The sequence below is a fragment of the Carcharodon carcharias genome, chromosome 5 (assembly GCF_017639515.1).
Source record: "Carcharodon carcharias isolate sCarCar2 chromosome 5, sCarCar2.pri, whole genome shotgun sequence".
Taxonomy (NCBI): Eukaryota; Metazoa; Chordata; class Chondrichthyes; order Lamniformes; family Lamnidae; genus Carcharodon; species Carcharodon carcharias.
In genome coordinates this window covers 171,061,653-171,086,325 of record NC_054471.1, presented here as the reverse complement: position 1 = coordinate 171,086,325, position 24,673 = coordinate 171,061,653, and the positions used below count along the sequence as shown (strand labels likewise).

The 24,673-nt window shown below is 41.8% G+C and overlaps 1 protein-coding gene across 2 annotated transcripts in view; it reads right to left on the bottom strand.

The window, feature by feature from the left end:
* taf1b (TATA box binding protein (Tbp)-associated factor, RNA polymerase I, B) overlaps positions 1–24,148 on the bottom strand; it is a 96,610-nt gene extending 72,462 nt beyond the window's left edge. For both annotated transcript variants that reach the window (XM_041188556.1, XM_041188557.1), the window contains exons 1-4: positions 24,065–24,148; positions 22,573–22,671; positions 16,492–16,579; positions 3,314–3,411 (exon numbers count right to left, since the gene is read on the bottom strand). In XM_041188556.1, coding sequence (XP_041044490.1) covers positions 3,314–3,411; positions 16,492–16,579; positions 22,573–22,671; positions 24,065–24,082 — 303 coding nt within the window. In that variant the 5' untranslated portion in view covers positions 24,083–24,148. The remainder of the gene's footprint in view (positions 1–3,313; positions 3,412–16,491; positions 16,580–22,572; positions 22,672–24,064) is intronic.
* Between the last annotated feature and the right edge of the window lie 525 nt (positions 24,149–24,673).

Below are 24,673 nucleotides of genomic sequence, written 5' to 3'. Positions count from 1 at the left end.
GAAGAGTGCGGGGTGATTTGATTGAAGTGTACAAGATCCTGAACGGCCTTGACAAGATGGGCTTGGAAAGGATGTTTCCTCTTGTGGGTGAGTCCAGAGCAAGGGGGCACTGTTTTAAAATTAGGGGTCGCCCTTTTAGGGTAGAGATGAGGAGAAGTTTTTTCTCTCAGAGGGTTGTGAGACTTTGGAACTCTGCCTCAGGAGGCAGTGAAGACAGAGTCATTGAATAAGGCAGGCGGTGGAGATGAACTCATTGAATAAGGCAGAGATTTTTGTTAGGCAAGGGAATCAAAGGTTATTGGGTTTGATGGGAATGTGGAAATCGAAACACAAGATGATCAGCCATGATCTTATTGAATGGCGGAGCAGGCTCGAGGGGCCGAATGGTCTACTCCTGCTCCTATTTCTTATGTTATGTTCTTATGAAACCACAGTACTGATGAATCTGGCCTTGGGCAGTAAATGAAATGAAAGCAGCTGCTAAAAACCCATCTAGGGTTCTTGAATCTTGTAAAGGAAGATGGTCAAACAGGGGATTTTCTGATGCATTCTCAAACGTAATCAACATAAGAAAAACCTTGAAAAGGAAACAATACACCCTCCTCCCAACAGCTTAACCTTGTGAGACAGCTCCAAGTCAGAAGCAACCAGACATGACCATAGCTGTAAATCCTAGGGATCTCATAATTAATTTGCCCACGGGACCAAGAAATTGTACTTCAAACTCACACCCCCTCACAATCAATCAATGGCTAAGCCAACATCTAAGCAAACCTCCCAGAGAAAATAAAGTCAAAGGATCTTCCCTCACACATATAGTACAGATTTATACCTTTTTAAAAATAAAATTTACAAAATTCTGGTCAGATTGGAATAGTTGATGCCTACTGTGTCCAATCAGTTACCAACTGGCCTTTGAGAGAACAGGAGAGGGCAGAGAAGAGGGGAAAGAAGAGGGGAACATTAGGAGTCTATTTAATATCATTCGCCAACGTAATAGCACCAATAATCCGTCCAACAGATCCACTGCTGTTATCTTTAAAAAATAGTAAAATTAATCATTGTGGGGAGATGACAATGTGCTGGTAATGGCACTGATTAGTAATCCAGAGGCCCAGGCTAATGTTCTAAGGGCATGGGTCTAAATCCCACCACAGCAACTTGTGGAATTTAAATTCAAGTAATAAATCTGGAATTAGAAGCTAGGAAAATCACGGAGCCATTGTCAATTGTCATAAAAACCCATCAGATTCACGAGCGAAGGAAACTTACCATCCTTACCTGGTCTGGCCTATATGTGACTCCAGTCCTACAGCAATGTGCATCTTAACTGTAACTCTGAAATGAACTGGTAAGCCACTCAGTTTAAGGGCAATTAGGGATGGACAACAAATGCTGGCCTTGCCAATGACACCCACACCCCATGCAAAAAATGAAGAAAAAAAAATCAAGAGCTAGTTGGATAAAATGATAAATTTGAGTTATCAATACATTTGAATACATGCAAATAGTTCCTGTTTACAAACCTTATTTCCACCTATGTTAATATTTATAACAGAAATTTTATATCATTTTACTTCTAATTTACTTCTAACCACCTTTGCGCAAACCCATCAAAGACGCAAGTTTATGCATTCCACCTCAGAAACCGTGAAGCCAAATGCCAGCTTAAAGTAACCTGGTGTGGAGCAACACTGACGCATTGCGAGCACCCTATCTACTTAGGAGTCACCCTTGACAGATGCCTCACCTTCAAGAACCACATCGAAAAGACAAAGGCAAAAGTGAGCGCACGAAACAACATCCTGAATAAGCTCACTAACACAAAATGGGGAATAAGCTCGAAAACATTGCGAACCAGTGCACTTGCTCTTTGCTATTCCACTGCTGAATATGCCTGCCCTGCATGGGAAAGATCTACTCATGCTAAGATGATGGATGCCGTTCTGAATGCAAGCTGCCGACTTATCATAGGTTGTTTAAAACCAACAATCACCAACAGCCTATATATCCTGGCGGGTGTTGCTCCCCCTGATGTAAGAAGAATGGTAGCCAGCAAGAAAGAGCGACTCCGTCAAACATCAGATGAGAGGCACCCTCCACATGGTCATACACATACAGCCAGCTGCCTAAAGTCAAGGAAGAGCTTTATGAACAGTGTTGTTCCATTACAATCAACCCCATCTGAAGCCCGCATCGCCTTGTGGAAAGACCAGCTCACCAGTCTCGAACAACCCCCAGTGATGGAAATTCTACTGGATGAAAGCCTTCCCCCAGGAGCTAATTGCAACTGGGCAACCTGGAAGTGCCTTAACAGACTTAGGACTGGCGTAGGTTGTTCAAAGATGTCACTAAGCAAATAGGAATATACAACCAGCTTGTGAATGTGGAACTGAGCCACAGACTATGCAACATCTCCTGCAATGCCTATCACTAGAGGAACCCTGCACTGTTACAGATCTTGCCAAATTCAACAACAAGGCACAAAAATGTGTCCAGTTCTGGCTGGGCCATGTATTGACTGTCCGTGGACATGATAAGAAGACGACTTCTAATTATTTTGAACTGGTTAATATTTGGCACCATTTCACAATTAAATTTCAACTAACCAGTGGCATTTCTCACAGCAAGTGGAAGAATATAGTATTTTAATGATATAAGTGTTATGCTTTTAGGGGGTTTAATTATCATAGTAGACCAATGGTGAGAATTGAATTTACAGACTTTTGATTGGGTAATCTATTAAATGAAGAGAAGTAATGAAATGCACTGTACCGGCATTTCTTTACGCATAATATTGATGGCACTGAGTATTTATTTATTACGTTCCCCTCCTCTTCCCCTACCATTGGACGAAGTGTGTATTGCAGAACTCACTTGACAGTGTGGCCATGCAACGTAAAGAGTGTAACAAAAGTAAAGTTGCAATAGAAGTCTTATATAGATTGGGAAGATCAGAGTAGCTCAAGTCAGAAAGGTCATGAATTTTTTTTTTTGAGTGCATTCAAGACAGTTTTCTAGAACAATAAGTCCTAGAACCAACAAGATGGCAGGCCACATTAGATTTGGTAATGAGTAATGAGCCAGACATAATTAGTAATCTAATAGTAAGAGACAATTTATCTAATAGGGATCATAATCTGATCAAATTCAATGTTAGGTGTGAAAAGGAGAAATTTAACTAACATCTGTCCACTCAGAAATAAATGTCAGCATGCACTGCATTAGCAAAAAGATAATTCATTTTCAATCTCAACAAATTAAAATAATTAGTTTAGGTAGTATGGAAATGTTAAATCTAGAAAACACTTACTTTGATCAGTGGAGAAGTCCCCAAAGCTACTAAGGCCTTAGCTTGCTGGTTCAAGATGTACTGAAAGCCTTCACAAATGTACCATTCACAGCCTCGATCTAAGACACAACATGGGCACTTGATCAATGTAGCAATGATGCATCACAGGTTAGGTTCTGATTGAAAATTAATCATTTACAAGCACAACTTGCCCTACTTACATAAAACCAACAAGACCTGTTAGATGAAGAGGTATAGCACACTGTAATTCTATGTATGTGACAAGACTTCTTCCTTTTCTTGCAGTAAGAGGAATAAGTTCATACAATTTCAAAAAACTAGCACATTTAATGCAGCAACAAAGGTAATTCTAATTTAGTTTGCATTTGAACTTTGCAATTAAGTGAAATATAGCAATTATATGATAGCAATATGTCTTGCAACTAGTACATCTATTTATCATTCTGAAGGTAAGTTAAGACCTAAATTCACTCAAAACCTATGAGCCTCAACATGTTAACTTTCTACACAATGCTTTTAATGAGACAATGGATAGAGAGCGTGAGAAATTCTAAATCCACTAAAGATGCAGGTGAGATTATAATCAGCAGTAAGGAAATAACAGATCTATTAAATGAGTACTTTGCATCCATTTTAACAATGGAGAAAAAGTTCAAAATACCAGCAATACAAGGAGCCTAAAAAAAAGTCAAGTAGAGAAACAGTGGATTTAACATAATTAAAAATGGTAAAGGAGAAAATAATGGGATAAATCTCCAGGACCTGATGGATTCCACCCTGGGGTATTAAAATAAATTGCAGATGTGCTAGTCATAATTTCTAAAGCACTCCAGATTCAGGACAGGTGTCTATGGATTTGAAATTTAAATTATTTAAGATGATGGAAGGGAGAAGGCACCAATTATTGGAGTCATACGTAGCACAAAAGAAGATGGTTGCGGTTGTTGGAGGTCAATCATCTCAGTGCCAGGACATCACAGCAGGAGTTCCTCAGGGTAGTGTCCTAGGCCCGAACATCTACAGTTGCTCCATCAATGACCTTCCTTCCATCATAAGATTAGAAGTGGGGATGTTCGCTGCTGATTGCACAATGCGCAGTGCCATTTGCAACTCCTCAGGTACTGACATAACTCGTGTCCATACGCAACAAGACCTGGACAACATTCAGGCTTGGGCTAATAAGTGGCAAGCAACATTCACACCACACAATTACCAGGCAATGATCATCTCCAACAAGAGAGAATCTAGCCATCTCCAATTGACATTCAATGGAATTACCGTCACTGAATCCCCAACTATCAGCGTCTTGGGAGTTATTATTGACCAGAAACTGAACTGAACCAGCCATATAAATACTGTGGCTACAAGAGCAGGCCAGAGGCTGGGAATTCTACAATGAGTAACTTTTGCCTCCTGACTCTCCAAACCCTGTCCATCATCTACAAGGCGCAAGTGAGGAATGTGATGGAATATTCTCCACTTGCCTAGATGAGTGCAATTCCAACAACACTCAAGGAGCTCAACACCATCCAGGAAAAAGCAGCTCATTTGATCAACGCCCTATTCACCACCTTAATTATTCACTCCCTCCACCACCAGCGCACAGTAGTAGCAGTATGTACTATATATATATATATATATATATATATGAGATGCACTGCAGCAACTCAGTAAGGCTCCTGTGACAACACCTTTCAAACCTGCAACTTCTATCACCAAGAAGGACAAGGGCAGAAGATCATTCAACAAGATCATGGCTGATCTGATTGTAACCTCAACTCCACATTCCTGCCTGCCCCCAATAACCTTTCACACCCTTGGTTATCAACAATCTTTCTACCTTTGCCTGCAAAATATTCAAAGATTCTGCCTCCACCGCCTTTTGAGGAAAGGAGTTCCAAAGATTCATGACCCTCACAGGAAAAAATTTTCATCTCTGTCTTAAAGGGGCAATCCCTTATTTTTAAACAATGACCCCTAGTTCTAGATTCTTCGAGAGGAAACATCCTTTCCACATCCACTTTGTCAAGTCTCCTCAGGATTTTGTATGTTTCAGTCAGGTTGGCCTTTACTCTTCTAAACTCCAGCAGATATAAGCCAAGCCTGTCCAGTCTTTCCTCATAATACAACCCACCCATTCCAGGTATTAGTCCAGTAAGCCTTCTCTGAACTGCTTCTAAGTCATTTACATCCTTCTTTATATATGGCAATCAATACTGTACACAGCACTCCAGATGCGGTCTCACCAATGCCTATAAAACTGAAGCAAAACCTCCCTACTTTTGCATTCAATTCCTCTCACAATAAACGATAACATTCTATTAATAGTCGTTTGGCAGTACAGAATTTGAGTATTGTTGAAAAAAGAGGCACGTCAAAACTTTTTGTTTTGCACTCATCAGGACACTTCGCAAAAACATCAATGTAAGGGGAAAACAACAATTTATGCTGTATGAGGAGAGAGTGCTGATTGGTTGGCAAGTGGGCTCTGATTGGTAGAGGTGTTGCCATGGAGAATACACCAGTGACGGTGACTGACAGTTAACTGCTAAGCATTGTATGAAATTTAAACCAGGCAGCCTGATCCAGATTGGTCAAGGTATTGCCCTGAGGAGTGAGTCAGCGAATGGCTGTCACTTATTTTGTTTAGCCCATACAATGGGCAGAATTTTACGAGTCGGCGAGCGGGGGCAGGGCCCACTCGCCGACGCGTAAAATGACGCACGGTGATGTCGGGGGGAACTCCCGATGTCACCGCGCCCAATTTAAATTTTCAGGAAGGTGGGAGCGCAGCTAAATCAGCTGCACGTAAGCCGAGCTGTCAATGGCCAATTGAGACCATTGACAGGGTCAATTAAGTAATTGAAGGACCCGCCCGTCCAACCTTAAGGTTGGCGGGCAGGCCTGGAGCCCCAGTGGGAACTAGAAAAAACATGAAACCTCTTCCACGGGCAGGATGAGGTTTCATGTAGGCTTTAAAAAATTTTAATAAAGATTTTGTAAAAATTATGGACATGTCCCAACTCATGTGACATTGTCACATGAGGGGACATGTAAAGGAAATTTTATTTTTCTATTTCTGTCTTCTTTACATTTACAGACAATCTCCCTGAGGCTGCACTTAGCCTCAGGGAGATGAGTGTGCTCTTTCATGCGCATGCGCGAAAGAACGCACGCTCAATTTTGGGATTCGCCCCCCCCCCCCCCCCCACCACCCGCACAGGAAGCGCATAGTGCTTCCGTACACACATCACGCTGGACGGGCCTTAATTGGCCCACCCACGTAAAATGGCGCCACTCCCCCGATCAGGGACATCGATCGGAAGCAAGCCCATACGCGCCCGCCCATCAACTTCTCCCCCAATGGGGGGAAAATTCAGCCCAATGTGTGTACATGTTCTTACTGTCTGCAAAGAACATGGCCTTGTGTATTGTGTAGCTTCCAGTACATGCAAATGCACCACACTGTGAGCCTGACTGACAATCTTAAATTGTTTATCAGTGTAATTCTTAGCACACAGAGGATTATTTAGCAAATGTTGTCCAATCGCAGAATCACATCTAATGTTGGACACTGTTTTGGTACGGTTTGTACCTTAGCCATTGCGAACAGTGGCTGGGACATATCACTGTTGGATATGATCCACCAGTCTTTAGGACACACAGCCTGCATACCTAGTGTCACACTGGCACTGAAATTCATATACCACATTACTCATTTGTACAAGAGATCTTTTTGGCTTGATGGCAACATCCTGTTAGTGGTGAATACTACTAGCGTTACTATTGCAAAGCAGCAGCGTGAAACTGCTAGCTTCACCTGTTGCCAAATTTTTGAGATAGCTTGCCATTCAAGGATAATCTGAGGTAGAATAGGCATCCTTCAGGGCCGAAAGTGACAGCTTTAGGGCTGTTCATGACTTTGCATGATATACAGCTCAAAATGATCAGATCAGGGTAGCCATTACCAGGAAGCCTTTGATGCGCCCTATTTCAGCATCAAGGTTGCATGGTGAACAAATGGGCCCTATTTGGGATTAATTGGGATAGATATAGTGTTAAGGGCTTGGATGGAGTGGATTTCTTGAAATGTGTACACGAGAACTTTTTAGGTCAATATGTTGAGGGTCCAATAAGGGACGGCGCAGTGCTGGACCTAATTCTGGGGAATGAAGCCAGACAGTTGGCTGAGGTGGTGGTGGGCGAGCATTTCAGTGATAGCAACCACAACATAAGACCATAAGACGTAGGAGCAAAAATTAGGCCATTCGGCCCATCGAGTCTGCATCATGGTACAGTTTAAGTTTGTTATGGGCAAAGAAATAGACAAGTTGCAAAAAATGTTTTGGATTGGGGGAGAGTGGATTTTAGTAAAATAAGGCAGGATCTGGCCAAGGTAGACTGTGAACAGCTACTTGCGGGGAAATCTACAGAGGAGCAGGAAACAGGGAGGGTACAGGCTCAACATGTTCCCTCTAAGGCGATAGTAAGTAGTAACAAGCCCAGAGAACCATGGATGACCAGAGATATTCAGGTTACGATGAGAAGGAAAAGAGAAGCTTTTAGCAGGTATAAGGGAAGCAAATCAGCAGAGGCATTAGTGGAGTACAGAAAGTGCAGGGTGGAGCTTAAGAAAGCAATTAGGAGAGCAAAGAGGGGATATGAGAAAGCTCTGGCTGGTAAAAGTAGGGAAAATCCCAAGATATTCTATAAGTATATTAATGGGAAGAGGATAACCAGGGAAAGAGTAGGGCCCATAAGGGACCAAGGGGGCAATCTATGGGTGGAGCCAGAGGACATCGCTAGAGTGTTGAATGAATACTTCACATCCGTCTTCACCCAAGAGAATGGGGATGAAGGTTTCAAACTCGGGGAGAGAGACAGCAAGCTTCTTAAGCAAATTGATATAGGGAGTGACAAGGTATTGGAGTTGTTGGCAGGCTTAAAAGTGGACAGAGCTCCAGGTCCGGATGATTTGTATCCCAGACTGCTGAGGGAGGCAAGGGAGGAGATTGCAGGGTCTCTGACCCAAATTTTTAATTCCTCTCTGGCCACGGGGGAGGTGCCAGAGGACTGGAGAACAGCTAATGTGGTTCCGCTATTTAAGAAGAGTTGTAGAGGTAAGCCAGGGAACTATAGGCCAGTGAGTCTCACGTCAATGGTAGGGAAACTACTGGAGAAAATTCTGAACGAGAGAATCAATCTCCACTTGGAGAGGCAAGGTTTGATCAGGGATAGTCAGCATGGCTTTGTCAGAGGAAGGTCATGCCTAACAAACTTGATTGAATTTTTTGAGGAAGTAACCAGGTGTGTAGATGAGGGTAGTGCAGTTGATGTAGTTTATATGGATTTCAGCAAAGCCTTTGACAAGGTCCCACATGGGAGACTTATAAAGAAGGAAAATGCACATGGGATACAAGGTAATTTGATGAGGTGGATTCAGAATTAGCTTAGTTGTAGGAGACAGAGGGTGATGACAGAAGATGCTTTAGTGACTGGAAGCCAGTGTCCAGTGGCGTACCACAGGGATCTGTGCTCGGTCCCCTATTATTTGTTATTTATATAAATTACATAGATGACTATGTGGGGAGTAGGCTTAGTAAGTTTGCGGATGACACAAAGAAAGGCCGGGTGGTTAATAGTGAGGTTGAGTGTCTTGGGCTACAGGAAGATATAAATGGGGTGGTCAAATGGACAGATAAGTGGCAGATGGAATTAAACCCTGAAAAGTGTGAAGCGATACACTTGGAAGGAGTAATTTGACAAGGAAGTATTGACAATGAACGCATGACACTGGGAAGTTATGAGGAACAAAGGGACCTTGGCATGTGTGTCCATAGGTCTCTGAAGGTGGAGGGGCATGTTAGTGGGGTGGTGAAAAAGGAATGCGGGACACTTGCCCTTATCAATCGAGGCATAGATTACAAAAGTAGGGAAGTCATGTTGGACTTGTATAGACCGCTGGTGAGGCCACAGCTGGAGTACTGTGTGCAGTTCTGATCGCCACATTATAGAAAGGATGTGATTGCACAGGAGAGGGTGCAGAGGAGATTCACCAGGGTATTGCCTGGGATGAAACATTTAAGTTATGAAGAGAGATTGGATAGACTTGGGTTGTTTTAGTTGGAGGAGAGAAGACTGAGGGGCGACCTGATCGAGGTGTACAAGATTATGAGGAGCATAGACAGGATGGATAGGGAGCAGCTGTTCCTCCTAGTGGAAGGGTCAGTCACAAGGGGACATAAGTTCAAGGTGAGGGGCAGGAGGTTTAGGGGGGATGTGAGGAAAAACTTTTTTTACCCAGAGGATGGTGATGGTCTGGAATGCACTGCCTGGAAGGGTGGTGGAGGCGGGTTGCCTCACATCCTTTAAAAAGTACCTGGATGAGCACTTGGCATGTCATAACATTCAAGATTATGGACCAAGTGCTGGTAAATGGGATTAGGTAGGTAGGTTAGGTGTTTCTCACATGTCGGTGCGGACTCGATGGGCCGAAGGGCCTCTTCTGCACTGTGAGATTTTGTGATTTACAAGGTTGCTGATAAGGCCAATCTTATAGTGTGTAGAACTGTAAGAATCCCAATGCATATATTGACCAGTGATGGTAGGCTTGCAGTAGACAGTAGTAGGCCCTTTCCTTGGCATACTGGTTGAGAAATCTTCCAGAGCTTTCTCTACCTGTAAGCAAGCCAATCTTCTGTCCATGCCAATATGTTACCCCCTACACCATGAGCTTTTATTTTCCATAATAGCCTTTGACATGACAACTTATCAAGTACCTTCTGGAAATCTAAGTACAGTACATCCACTGGTTCCCCTTTATCCACAGCACGTTACTTCTTCAAAGAGCTCCAATAAATTGGTTAAACATGACTTCCCTTTCACAAAACTATGTTGACTCTAACTGATTACCTTGAATTTATCTAAGTGTCCTGTTGTAACCTCTTTAGTAATAGCTCTTAACTTTCTCCCTGTGACAGATGTTAAGCTAACTGGCCTGTAGTTTTCTGCTTTCTATCCCCTCCTTTTTTGAATAAAAGTATTACAATAGCTATTTTCCAATCAAATGGAGGCTCCCCCGAATCTAGGGAATTTTGGAAAATTAAAACCAACACACGTTGACCACATCTCACTAGTCACTTCTTTTAAGGCCCTAGGATGAAATCCATCAGGACCCGGGGACTTAGCAAATTGTTTGAACTGCGGGTTGACAAATTTCACTTCCCAGGTAATTGTAATTTTCTCGAGTTCCTACCTCCCTTCCGTTTCCTGATTTACAGTTATTTCTGGGATGTTTCTTGTATCCTTGGCAGTGAAGACCAATGCAAAATACAGGTTGAATTAATCTGCCATCTCCTTATTTTCATTATTAATTCCCCGGGTTCTCTTTCTATAGCACCGACGCTCACTTTGTTAACTCTTTTGCTGTTTTAAATACCTGTAGAAACACTTACTCTGTCTTTATATTTCTAGCTAGATTACTCTCGTACTCTAATTTTTCACTTCTTATTAATCTTTTAGTCTTACTTTGCTGTTTCTTTTATAGTCTGTCCAATCTTCCAACCGTCTTTGCGCAATTATATGCTTTTTCTTTAAGTCTGATACTATCTTTAACTTTTTAGTTAACCACAGATGGTAGGTCCTCCCCTTGGAATTTTTCTTTCTCATTGGAATGCATCTATTCTGTGTATTCTGAAATATCTCTTAATTGTCCGCCACTGCATCTCTATTGACTATTCTTAACTTAAATTGCTAGTCCACTTTCACTAGCTCTGCTTTCATTACCTCATAATTGCCCTTATTTAAGTTTAAAATATTAGTCTTAGACCCACTCTTTTCTCCCTCAAACTGGATGTAAAATTCAGTCATATTATAATCACTGCAACCTAGGGGTGCCTTCCCTATGAGGTCATTAATGAATCCTATTTCAATACCAGGTCTAGTATGCTGTTCTAGAAACTATCCTGAAAACGTTCTATGAATTCCTCATCTAGGTTACCTTTGTCCATCTGATTTTTCTAGTCTATATGTACATTAAAATCCCCCATGATAATCACCATACCTTCTGACAAGCTCCTATTATTTCTTCTTTGATACCCCGTTCTATCGTATGGTTACTGTTAGGTGGCCTGTACATCTTGTGGGAAGTCACTCCCACAAGTGACTTCTTGCCTTTATCATTCCTCATCTCTATCCAAACCGCTTCTACATTCTGGTTTCTTGAACTTAGGTCATCCCTCTCTATTGTGCTAATGCCATCATTAATTAACAGAGCCACTCCTCCACCTTTTCTGGTCCTTCCGAAATGTCACATACCCCTCAATATTCAGGTCCCAATCTATGTCATCCTGCAGCCATGTCTCTGTAATGGCTATTAGTGCAAATTGCGAGAAACAAGTACAATCTATCAGTTCATCTGTTTTGTTTCGAATGATACATGCATTCGGATAGTCTTTAGTTTTCTCCTTTTATTATTTTGTAACCTCTTGCCTTATCTGATTTACTCTCAGATTTGTACTCTCTATACCTTCCTATCAAGGTCTGTTTATCATTTCCCACATTAATACCTTCCTCTCTTGCCTTGTCTCTACTCTAATTTACCATATCTTCCCAAATTTGATCCCTTGCCCCTACTATTTAGTTTAGAACCTTTTTTACTTCCCTAGTTATGCACTCACAAGAACACTAGTCTCAGCATGGTTCAGGTGTAAATAGTCCCAACGGTACAGCCCCCACTTTCTCCTCCCCTCCCACTCCAAGTTCCTCTCCAGCCCTGAGCATTGCCTCAAACCCTGGCACCAGGCAGGTAACACAGCATTCTGGACTCGAGCTCTTTGCTGCAGAGAACAGTGTCAATCCCCCTCACTATACTGCCACCTACAACCACCACATTCCCTGTTTCCTCATCCAGCTTGAACAGTTTCCTGTACCATGGTGCCCTGGCCAGTCTGTTCATCCACCTTGCAGACTTCACTTTTGTCCACACAGGTTGTGAGCACCTCAAACTTGTTTCACAATTTCAAAGTCTGAGGCTCCTCCACTACTGTCTGCTCAGTCTCTTTACTTGTCTCACTTAGTCACAACCTCCTGTGCCTCTCTGCTGACCAAAACAGACGCTCTATTCTGAGAGTGACTGTCTTCTGAAATAGAGTGTCCAGGTATTTCTCCCCCTTCCTTATGCTGCGCAATGTCTACATTTCGGCTTCCAGATCAATAATCCTGATTGTGAATTCTTCTAACTTTTTGCAGATGTGTTTTCCCTGGCGTCCAAAGTACCCACATTCCACAGCTGCAACACAGCTGCCTTTCTTACTTGTTATTTAGTTAAATTAATTTAATTACTAACACAGCTGCAACACAGCTGCCATTCTTACTTGTTATTTAGTTAAATTAATTTAATTACTTAATTGACTTAGATAAATTCCTATATATTCTAGAATTTACTGTGCTTATTTAATTCTAGTACCACCTACAACTAAAAGTTATACTTTTCTTAGTTATACAAGTATGTATCTTAGATATTTATCTTAATTATTTTATTTCAATTTTAATTTATTTTAAAGTTTTGTTCTTTTATTTATAGATCTACCTTAATTCTGGTGTCCTAAGCTAGCTATTAACACACTGTCCCTTACACCAAGTACTTACAGGCCCATCAACTTACTTGTTTCCTGTGATGTCAGCTGACTTTTTCATTCAGTTTCTTCAGCAAATGAAATGGTCCTGACTGTCCATTGTCTCCACTCTGCTCCTTCACTGTTATTGGGTCAAAATCCTGGAGCTCCCTCCCTAACAGCACCGTGGGTGTACCTATACCACATGGACTGCAGCAGTTCAAGAAGGCAGCTCACCACCACCTTCTCAACGGCAATTAAGGATGGGCAATAAATGCATGCCTAGCCAGCGACACCCACGAATGACTAAAAGAAAAGATAGGAAAGGCTGCGCTCCAATCCTCGGGCTATATTTATGGCATCCCCAACTGTCTCTGCTCCACCCAGGTAAGAAAGGCATGGATTTCTGATGGGTAGGTGATATCTGACTAATATGATCGATATTTTTGAAGAGGTCACGAATGTGAATACGGAGGTGTCTATGGGTGTTGTCTATGTGGCTTTTTAGAAGGTTTCACAAAAGACTATTAGCAAAAATGAAGGCTCACAGAATTTGAAGTAACCTTGTGATATGAGTTGGTAATTGCTTAGCAGTTTGGAAATGAAAATGGATGGATAAAGAGGACGCTTTCTGATTGGCAAGATGCAACAAATTGTGTTCTCTGGGAATCTGCACTGCGGCCTCAGCTTTTCACCTTATATATGAATCATGTGGATGAAGGAATAGATGGCTGCATATTAAAATTTGTAGATGGCACTAAGTTATGAGGCATAGTAAATTGTGTGGAGGAGAAAGTCACAAAGGATCATAGGCTAAGTGAGTGGGCAAAACGATATCAGATGGAATGCAATGGAGAGAAGTGTGAGATCATTCACTTTGGATCCGAAAAGACAAATACTTTCTTCACGGTGAAAGTCTAGGAGCCATGAAGAAGCAATCTGATTAGGTACCCAAGTACATAAATCATTAAAAGCTCGGCACTGGTAGAAAAAGCAATATAAAAAGCTAATGGAGTGGTGGCCTATACCTCAAGAGAGATGCAATACAAGAGAGAGGAAGTGATACTTCAGTTCTGCAGAACTTTGGAAGACTCCATCTAAAGTGGTGCATTCAGTTTTGGGCATTACGCCTCCAGAAAGATGTATTGCCCTAGTCAGGGATGCAGCACAGATTTACCAGAATTAACTAGGGCTGAAAGGCTTAAATTATGACAGCAGCTTGTAAAAACTTTGTACTCTTTAGAGTTTAGATGGCTGAAGATGATCAAATCAAAATGTCAAAAATGATAAATAAACTCGATAGGATGGCTACAGAGAAACTACTTCTTCTGGTGGGAGAATTCAGAAAAAAATGGAGCATAATATTAAGATTAGTGATAGGTCAGTAAGGAGTGAAATTAGGAAGCACTTTTTCTACACAAAGGATAATGGAAATCTGGAACTTCTGTCCCATTAAGGCTCTGGAGGCTGGATCAATTGGAATTTTCAAAACTGAAATCAACAGATATTTGTTAAACAAGGGTAACGACTTGTATTTAAATAAATACTTCCACGGCCTCAAGACACCACAAAGTGTGTCATAAGCAATGAAGTACTTTTCAAATATTGTCACTGTTGTAAGGAAACGCCATAGCCAATTTGCACAAAGGTAGTTTCCGCAAACAGCAATAACCAAATAATGTGTTTTAATGATATTGGTTCTAGCTTAAATATTTACCCAAACACTAGGAGAACTGAAACAAAAACAGAATTACCTGGAAAAACTCAGCAGGTCTGGCAGCATCGGCGGAGAAGAAAAGAGTTGACGTTTCGAGTCCTCATGACCCTTCGACAGAACTGTCGAAGGGTCATGAGGACTCGAAACGTCAACTCTTTTCTTCTCCGCCGATGCTGCCAGACCTGCTGAGTTTTTCCAGGTAATTCTGTTTTTGTTTTGGATTTCCAGCATCCGCAGTTTTTTTGTTTTTTGTTTTTTACTAGGAGAACTGCCTTGCTGTTATTTAAATAATGCCACAAGATCATTTGAATCCAATTATTTAGGACTGAGATGAGGAGAAATTTCTTCATTCAGGGTTATGAATCTTTGGAATCTGTTACCTTGAAAGGGTGTGGATGCTTCATTGTTGAGTATATTCAAGATTGAGATTGATAAATTATTGATCTCTCAGGGAATTAAGGGATATATGGAGCAGGCAGCAAAGTGGAGTTGAAACAGATTAACCATGGTCATATCGAGTGGTGTACTTTTGTTTCTATTTCTTATGTTCTCATGTTTCTAGTGCCAGTAAAAATTTGTGTTATGCTGTAACTTATGCCAAATAGTAACAGTTGAGAGGAGTCATTCATTTCAATCAACAAGGAGAAATGTTCATCCAGATCACATAGTCCAATACATTAATTATTCTTCACTAGGAAACACATGAGCTCATGTCAATTTCAGTAAGCAAACTGAAGCTGTTTAATCCCAAAACAATTTTGGATGAGCAGTTAATTTGACTCTACTGTCATACTTGGTCCTAGAGAACAAGCGCCTGTTTATGGGCTTTTTAAAAAAAAAAAATTCCATCAAGATTTTTTTTCTGGTTATTGCAAATCAGGGAGTAACAGTGCAGAGGCACTTTCAATAGGGGCATTCTACAGATAACCTGAAAGGATCATGAACCAGGTGGGGGTGGGCTTGGGGAGGATGGAAGGAGTGGAAGAAGAAAGTAAAGATTGATCTAATAACTCACCAGTGAGTATGCCCAGCAGGATATAATGTAACTGATAGCTCATTAGCATTCTGTTTATAGTACTTAATCAAGTAATTTAAATTTCAAGCCTGAAGGTAAATGTAAATTTTCACTGGAAGAATTAATCTGATGCAATTATTTCAGTAAAGTCACTGTGAAATAAAAATACAATTCCTGAAAATACTCAGCAGGTCAGGCATCATCTTAATTCTGATGAAAGGTCATTTTGACCTGGATGGTTAATTATGTTTTGCACCACAGATGCTGCTTGACCTACTGAGTATTTCCAGTATTTTTTATGTTTATTTCAGACTTCCAGAATTGGCAGTAATTTACTTATGTATTAAAGTCACTGTGAAATCTCATTCAACTTTATTCTCGGTTCTGATATCACTGTTATGAAGAAAAACGAATTTCGCGGTAATGAAATCATGTGCAATGTATTATATTGTGTAATTTTTGAACAGATTCAGTCATAAACATGTTTATTTACAGATTTATTTTTAAGAGGTTATGGGTAAGCAGTATAAGACTATTTTGGACTATTTGGGCTAAAGGACTATTTCCTATATGAGCCTCCTATTTCCCTGAGTAAGTGGCCTCAAAATTGAAAAAGAACTTCGTATGGATGTATAATTCATAAAGTATCTCCGTTCAAACTAGAATTGTGCAAGTGCAGAGTTAGAAGCATTCCTAGTCTTTTTATTTTATACTTTTAACACTCTTTGGAGAACTCGACCATAAAATGTTATAATTATTCAAAAATCAAAAGCAAGTTGTCAATTAAAATAACACAAATTATAATACAGCAGGATCAATAATCTACACCTACCAAGTTTGTTTCTTTTCTTTAGTCCTTTGGAGACAGTGTTCACTCTTGCATTTTGCATAAAAACCTCAGAGGAAACATCTGCCGTTTTCTGTCAGAAGAAGAAAAAATGCATTTTTAAAAGGCACTGCCAAGTTTGTTTTACAACACTGCTGGAATAATGTAATGTATGCTCCAACAATGTCGGAAATTTCATATAATTATTATACTGTTCATTCACACAGAGGGTAATTGAGGTAAACCAAAAATGAGAGCAAACTAGTACCCTCTGCTTCCAATAGCTCCATAGAAGAAGAGTATTTAGGACACGGACAAAAATCAAGTTTATTTGTACAACTGTTTCCAGAAAGTGGATGGGGAGCGGGGTTGGTGGAACTGATATCCTCAGTTTCACAACTGCACAGAGACTGAAATCAAAATCCTCTGCCGACTTCCCATGCAGCCATATATCATATGATTTGCATATACCTGAGGTTTGCATTTGGTCATGGCCAATTCAAGAATTTCAAGGACAAACAAATTATTCTTAGTGTCTAACTTGCAAAAACAAAGTAGAAAAGGGGATTTTCCCATAAAAGCATTCTTGTAAAATCTCTTCTGAAATTTTTGAGCAGCAGGGTACTTCTGATTCTTCCACCAAACTTTTAGAAAAATGAACTGGTAATAGGAATATTTATCCCTAACTTAATGATGTTCAGAGAGATAACAGGTAGGAGAAATATATGAAAACTGGCAAAGTATAAATGCTTATAAAGTTAGCTAAACCTGTCCTCCTGCCCGAAACGAGACATTGCTGAGTTTTTCCTCTATTATTGTAACCCCAGGTTTCAAATGTGGCTTTGTGGTACATCATAACAAATGCATTACACAACATTGACCTACAGGTGGCACAAAGGAATACAACTGATCAGGTGAAATGAAAGCAGTGCTGGCTGACTTTCTCTCTCCTACCACTTTTTGCTTGATTGCCCTCTTTCCTTCCACATCAGATTTGACTTTAATTTAGCACTAAATTAGCAGCCTCATTCAAAAAGGCATTAAGCATACACACCGTTAGAATTCGAAATGGCGCAGTGCAGTGCAATAATCAAGGGTGTTTTCCTGAGGCTGCAGTGTAGAGACAGATTTCACTTAGCTTGCTTGGGGGGGGGGGGGCGGGGGGGCAGGCAAGGGGAGTGGTGGTGGTGTCGGCAGCATAATGGTATTGTCAATGGACTAGCAATCAAGAGGCCCAGCTAATGCTCCAGGGATAGGGGTTCAAATCCCAAAGTGGCTGCTGGTGGAATTTAAATTCAATTAATAAATCTGGAATTAAAAGCTAGTCTGCTACACCATTAAAAGCGAGACCATGGTCAATTGTTGTAAAAATCCATTTGGTTCACAAATGTCCTTCAGGGCAGGTCCTTACCTCGTTTAGCCTACATGTGACTCCAGACCCACAACATTGTGGTTGACTATAAAATGGCCAAGCGCTTAAGCCATTCAGTTGTATCAAACTGCTACAGAAAAATCAATAAAGAATAAAACCGCACAGACCACCTGGCAACGACCTAGGCACTGGAAACAAAGGCACACCTAGCTCTGTCAACCCTGTAAAGTCTTTCTTGCTAAAATCTGGGAGCTTGTGCCAAAATTGGGAGAGCTGTCCCACAGACTAGTCAAGCAACAGCCTGACATAATCAAACTCACCAAACTGTACCTTACAGACAATATACCAGACACCACAATCACCAGAGGTGGCAGCACAGTGGTATACAGTGGGCAGGGAGTTGCCCTGGAAGCCCTTAACATTGACTGTGGACTCCATGAAATCCCATAATATCAGGTCAAACATGGGCAAGGAAACTTCCAGCTGATTACCAGTTCTGAAGAGGAGTCATATTGGACTCAAAATGTCAACCCAGTTTCTCTCTCCGCAGATGCTGCTGGACCTGCTGAGTTTTTCCAGCACTTGCTGTTTTTATTTCAGATCTCAGGCATCCACAGTATTTTGCTTTTATTTGATCCTGCTGATTACCACCGATCACTCCTTCAGGTGATGAATCAGTACTTCTCCACGTTGAGCACAACTGGAGTCAATGAGAGTCAAGCTGAAAGCTCTCTACTGGTTGGAGTCATACTTAGCACAAACGAAGATGGTGGTGTTTGCTGGAGGTCAATCATTTCAGTTCCAGGACATGATGTCTTCAGCCCAACCATCTTCAGCAGCTTCATCAATGACCTCCCTTCCTTCAGAAGGTCAGAAATGGGGATGTTCATTGATTGCATAATGTTCAACACCATTCATGACTCCTCAGATACTGAAGTAGTCCATATCCAAATACAGCAAGACCTGGACAATATCCACGCTTGGACTGACAAGGGACAAGTAACATTCGTGCCAAACAATGACCATCTCCAACAAGAGAGAATCTAGCCATCACCCCTCGACGTTCAATGGTATCACTATCACTGAATCCTCCACTATCAACATCCTAGGGATTACCATTGACCAGAAACTGAACTGGATTAGGCAGATAAATATTGTTTACTTCTGACAGATTCAATTGTGAGGGTGGCTGGGTGAAGGAGGGAGGGAGGGAGGGAGAGAGAGTGAGGGTGGGCAGATGAGTGAGGGTGGCTGAGGGGGTGTATGAGAGAAGGGGAGTGGTGAGAAGGAGGGGTGTGTGTGTGTGTGTGTGTGTGTGTGTGTGTGTGTCTGGCTCAGTCCCAGTCTCAGGGTTCTCATTCAGCTTCATCCCCACACACCAACAGGCACTCTTGCCCACTCTCACAGTGGGTGAGTGTAAATGAGCAGCACCCCGAGACTGGGAGTGAACTGGACACATACATTTTCACCCTTTCACACTCTAATGGGCATCTTTATTTATTTATTGCTCATTGTTAAAAATTATCAATTTATTGCTGAGATGCTTTTTTTTTTGCTCAGTAAGTTGTTTGTTTTCATACGTCAGCTTTTTGCTTTGAATATTTTTTTCCATTCATGGGATATGGGCTTCGCTGGCTGGGTCAGCATTTATTTCCCATCCCTAGTTGCTCTTGAGAAGGTGGTGGTGAGCTGCCTTCTTGAACCGCTGCAGTCCACGTGGTGTAGGTACACCCACAGTGCTGTTAGGGAGGGAGTTCCAGGGTTTTGACCCAGCAACAGTGAAGGAACAGCGATATAGTTCAAAGTCAGGATGGTGAGTGACTTGTTTAATGTTATGTCAAACTTTATCTTTCTGAAATTTGCTCATCAGCAAAATTTGAAATGTGCCCTGGCACACCCCCCACACCCACTCCCCCCCTCTACCACCCCCAGCAGCCCCCCCCGCCCCCCCCCACCCACTCCCCCCCCCTCTACCACCCCCAGCCCCCACCCCCACCCCCCCCCAACCACCCCAGCCCCCCCCCCCACCCCCCCACCACCCCCCCCCCCCCCCCCCCCACACACACATACACACACACACACGAATATAAAAGTCTAAGTTGACACTGCAGATGTGCCATCTTTCAGATAAAATGTTAGACCGACACCCCGTCTGCCCTCTCAGGTGGATGTAAAAGATGTCATGACACTATTTCGAAGTACCTCACCCAAGTCTTTATTATTCATGCGCGTAACTCAAGACTAGGTTGTGGTAGAAGAACATAATGCCCTCCTTAAATGCACAATTCTTGAATGGTAGATTATTCTACCTTCCCTTGCTCCTGGAGCAATGCCCAACTGTGGCACTGCCTCTGTCCTTGCCAAGATCAGCAAATTCACCAAAGTCAAATGTGTGACCTGTAAGATTCGGCTATGGCAACTTTAGCTCTGAGACCTTCTGTGTTCTTTCTAACGCAACTATATTTTGGTGAATAATGACCAAAACCAACCACAGTATTCTAAGTGAGGGATGGCCAATGTATTCTAAGACTTTAGAATGACCAGTGTAGAATTGCATTCTAATGTGATTATATACTTCAACATCCTATTAGTTCTTTTTAATTGATTCAACACATTATCTGGAAATTGAAAGTGACATGATTGCTATTACTGCCAAGTTCCTTTTCAGGTCCCCTGTCCTAATTCAATTTGATTCATTATGCCCCAGATTTTCAATCTGTGAAATAATTTACATTTATCAGAGTCAAATTTCATTTGCTATGCATCTGTCCACTTGTATAACTGAATCTTTTTTTTTTGCAATTTTATATCTCTGCTGCTCTCCCTGTTTTTATCTTCTAACCAGCTTACAATAATAAAAACAGAAACTGTTGGAAATACTCAGTACTGATGAAAAGTCATTGACCCAAAACATCAACTCTGTTCCTCTCTCCACAGATGCTTCCAGCCCTGCTGACTGTTTTCAGCACTTTGTGTTTTAGATTTCCAGCATCCACAGTAATTAGCTTTTGACCAGTTCATCATTGGTTTCACCAGCCATGTTGTGTGTGTATTAGAAATAAATGAAGTGCCTATACTGATCCTAGAGAACTCCATTTAATTTTCCAATTTGGCATTGAATCTCTCATGAGTACTCTCTCTCCTATGTTTTTAAAACAATTTCTATTGTTTTACCCTGGGTTCTTGTAGCTATTAATTGAATGTATTTCACATGGAATTTTAGTTAAAAGCTTTCTGAAAGTCTAAATAAACATGTTGTGTGCAATTATATACTTTATCTGTAAATAGCTCAAAGGAAATTTCCCAGTGTCTTCTCCTTCAAAGTCAATGCTGGCTGCTTTGATTACACTACTATACAGGCAACATGTCCCTTAGCATCCGTCCAGTATTTCATCCTTTACTAATAGATTATGAATTGACAGTTGCCTAGGATATATGTCAGCACAGTGATTTCCTGCAGAACTTATCCAATTTTTACAAGTTTATCATGGCAAGAGAGAATGAAAGTTGCGATTGAATCTGATTTTACCACCCTTTCAGGCAGTGCATTCCAAAGCATAATAAAAGTTTTTTATTTCACCCCTGGTTCTATTGCCAATTCCTTCAAATCTATGAACAGACCATTCTGCCACTGAAACTTATTTACTCACTATTCATGATTTAGGACACGTCAACTAAATACTCCCTTAACCTCACTGATCCAAGAACAACAACCCCAGCTTCTCTGGACTCTCAAGGTAACTGAGTCTCTCATCTATGGTATCTTTCTAGTAAATATTCTCTCTAAGGCCTTAACATCCTTCCTAAGAGTGTTTCTTAAATGTATCCAAGGATTTTGTTTCCGCCACTCTTTCTGGAAGTCCATTCCAGATGTTGATCAGAGTCTGCATGAAGAACTTTCTGACAGAGTCCTTAAGTTGCCTTCTACTAGCTTAAACCTATGTCCTCATGTCCTATGACTGTAATTTAATTTTAACTAACACTGACTTACACAGTGCCAGAAACAATGGCCAGATAAAAATAGTGTTAGTTCTTACTATTAAAAGTACCAGAAGCAGGCATTGCTGTTAGCCACTTTAAGCATGACCAAAAATCATTAAAAAAATAATAAATTGCAAAATAAATAGGCAGTAGGCACGTCAAATGGAAAGTCAAGAATTTTAAGACATTATAGTCATGGTGAGATATTGTAGGTAACCTAGGAAGAACTTTAGTATTGAAATATTATGCTCTACACCTTCAGAGTCCCATTTGCTTGGCTATTGGTGCTTGAGACTGTTTAGGGTAATTCCTGCTCTGAGAGCTCTCTCCATTTACCCAAAGCTTTATTCAGTTTGTTTTCCTCCTTCCCATTTTAGTTGACATGTGCATGTATTTTGAAGGAATTAATCAATATACATTTATTTTCCTTATTAATATATGCCCATATTTATCATTCCTAGTCAACACCTTTGATTTGAAGTGTCCTGTTTTGTTCAGATATATTTTACCAATATATTTCAAACTAACTTATCCTAGTTTCATCCAGATTACTTTCTAATTTGCCTTTTTAAAATCACATGATCTTCTTTTGTCCTAGCTTTTACTGGTGCAGGTTGCCATATAATCTTAAATGTAATTACTCAAGTTATTGTTTTCAGTACCATGATCTGTGCCCTGAGGAGGAAACATAACTTAAACTACCGAGCATTTAACCTTCACATAATAGTACTCACCTCAATAACATTATGGCAGGACTTGCAAAAGAACTTGCCTTCATCTGAGATCCCCCAGTTAATCACAGAACATTGTTTGCAGGCTTGTCTGAAATCTCTCTGAAAAAGATATAAATATATACCTCAGCAAATACTTTCCTATAGAAACAAAAAGCATAAATACAAAAATTAAAATGTTCTTTCACAGAGGGGATTAAAGAAGCCAAGAAGAGAAAATAGTAACAGTTATACCACCCTTCACATACAAGCTAAAATTCCAGTGGTTGCAGCTTGGTGCTCCAGAGTGCCATGTGTTCATGCACATGACAAGCTCCCAATATATTCTATGTTCATTTCTTTTTCTTCCAAATCTGCAGGAAGTTAACTGTCACATCTAGCTAACACCAAAAAACACTAGCAACACAGCAACCCATTGGGGATCAGATTAAAAATGTATTGTAATGCATGAGCATGAAGCACCCGTGGTAGAGGGAGGATGAGACGCTGATGTGTGATATGGAAGATGTGGATGGCGGGTGCGGAGGAATCATAGGAACATGACACGCATTGTTGTGCGTCGGGGAGGGGAGCAGGAGGCCAATGTTCCAGGAGTGTACAGGGATGGGGGATGTGGGGCAGAGATCCATGCCTTAGGGTAGGGGAGAAACTGCACCATACCCTGCGAGTGGGGGAAAACTGATCTGTGTTGTGGAGTTGGGGGGAGGCACCGCTCCATCTCACGGGGTAGGGAAAAGGGGGGCCACCACTCCACCCCACGGGGTAGGGAAAAAAGGGGCTGCTGCTCCACCTCATGGGGTAGGGGGACAGGGGAGCAAAAGGGGGCACCGCTCGGCATCACACAATGGGGGGGTAAAAGGGGGCACTGCTCCCCATCATGCAGTGGGGGGAGCCAAAGGGGTCACCGCTCCCCATCAAATGGTGGAGGGGGCAAAAGGGGGCACTGCTACTCAACACGCGGGGGGGGGGGGACAATAGGGGCCCCGCTCCCCGTGACACAGTGGGGGGGGGGGGGGCACAAAAGGGTGCATCACTCCCTGTCAAGCGGTGGGCGGTGGACAAAAGGAGGCACCGCACCCCAACACATGGCAGTGATGTTGGGTGGGATACCAATCCATGTCACAGGGTGGAAGTGATGGGGATGCACTGCTCTGGGTCATGCATTGGTGGGGGTGGAGGGTCACAGGGTGGTGTAGGGGGCACCAGTCCATGTCATGCAATGGGGGAGGGTCAGATGGCAGTGTTAATGGGGGCACCACTCCACTTCACAGGGCGGAAGTGATGGGGGGAGGCATTGCTCCAGGTCATGCATGGGGGCCGGGGGGGGGGGGGTGGGGGGCACCGGTCCAGGTCATGCACTGGGGGGGCGGGGGGAGGCACCGGTCCACGTCACGCAGTGGGGTTTGGATTTCAAATATCCCGCGCGCCATCGGCAGGAGTGGAGGGCGGGGCTGCACCAACCGCCAGATAAACAGCCAGAGGTCACTCCACTCACCGTGTCCTCCTCATCCATCCTCAACGCAGATCGACCGGCTCATTTAGGCCGGACCACTTTCTCCGCGTACACTTCCGGTCCGCCGCTCAAACCCCGCCGGCACACACAATATTATTTTCAGTTTATTTTTAAAACATATTCTAGGGTAGCATAGAAATCGTATCCATTTGCCGCCCCCCACCTTTTTTTAAGCTTAAAAAATGTCATTTATTTTAATATATTTAACTCCTTTATATCAACACGGACGGTATAAGATTGTGTATTTGTGGTGAGTCTGTGTTAAGTTGCTGTGCTGAGCTTCGACTCACCAGCCAATAATTTGAATGTTTCCTGTGAGAATTCTGAGTTTTGTTTAAGTCCAACGGTTAATGAACAGACGTAAATGTTCCTATTTGCAGAAGGATTTAGATTCTTTGAGTCGAGAAGTTGAAACTGAAACTTTAACGTCGATGATAATTAGCGGCTGTTGAAAACTTAATACAAATGAAAATGACAACACAAGGACGTTGAAAAAGAGATTTGGAGGAGTAGTAACCATGTCACATTTAATGTCAAGAAAACATGAAAAAGAAATTAAAAACTAATAAAAGTACTGGAGCATTTACTCAA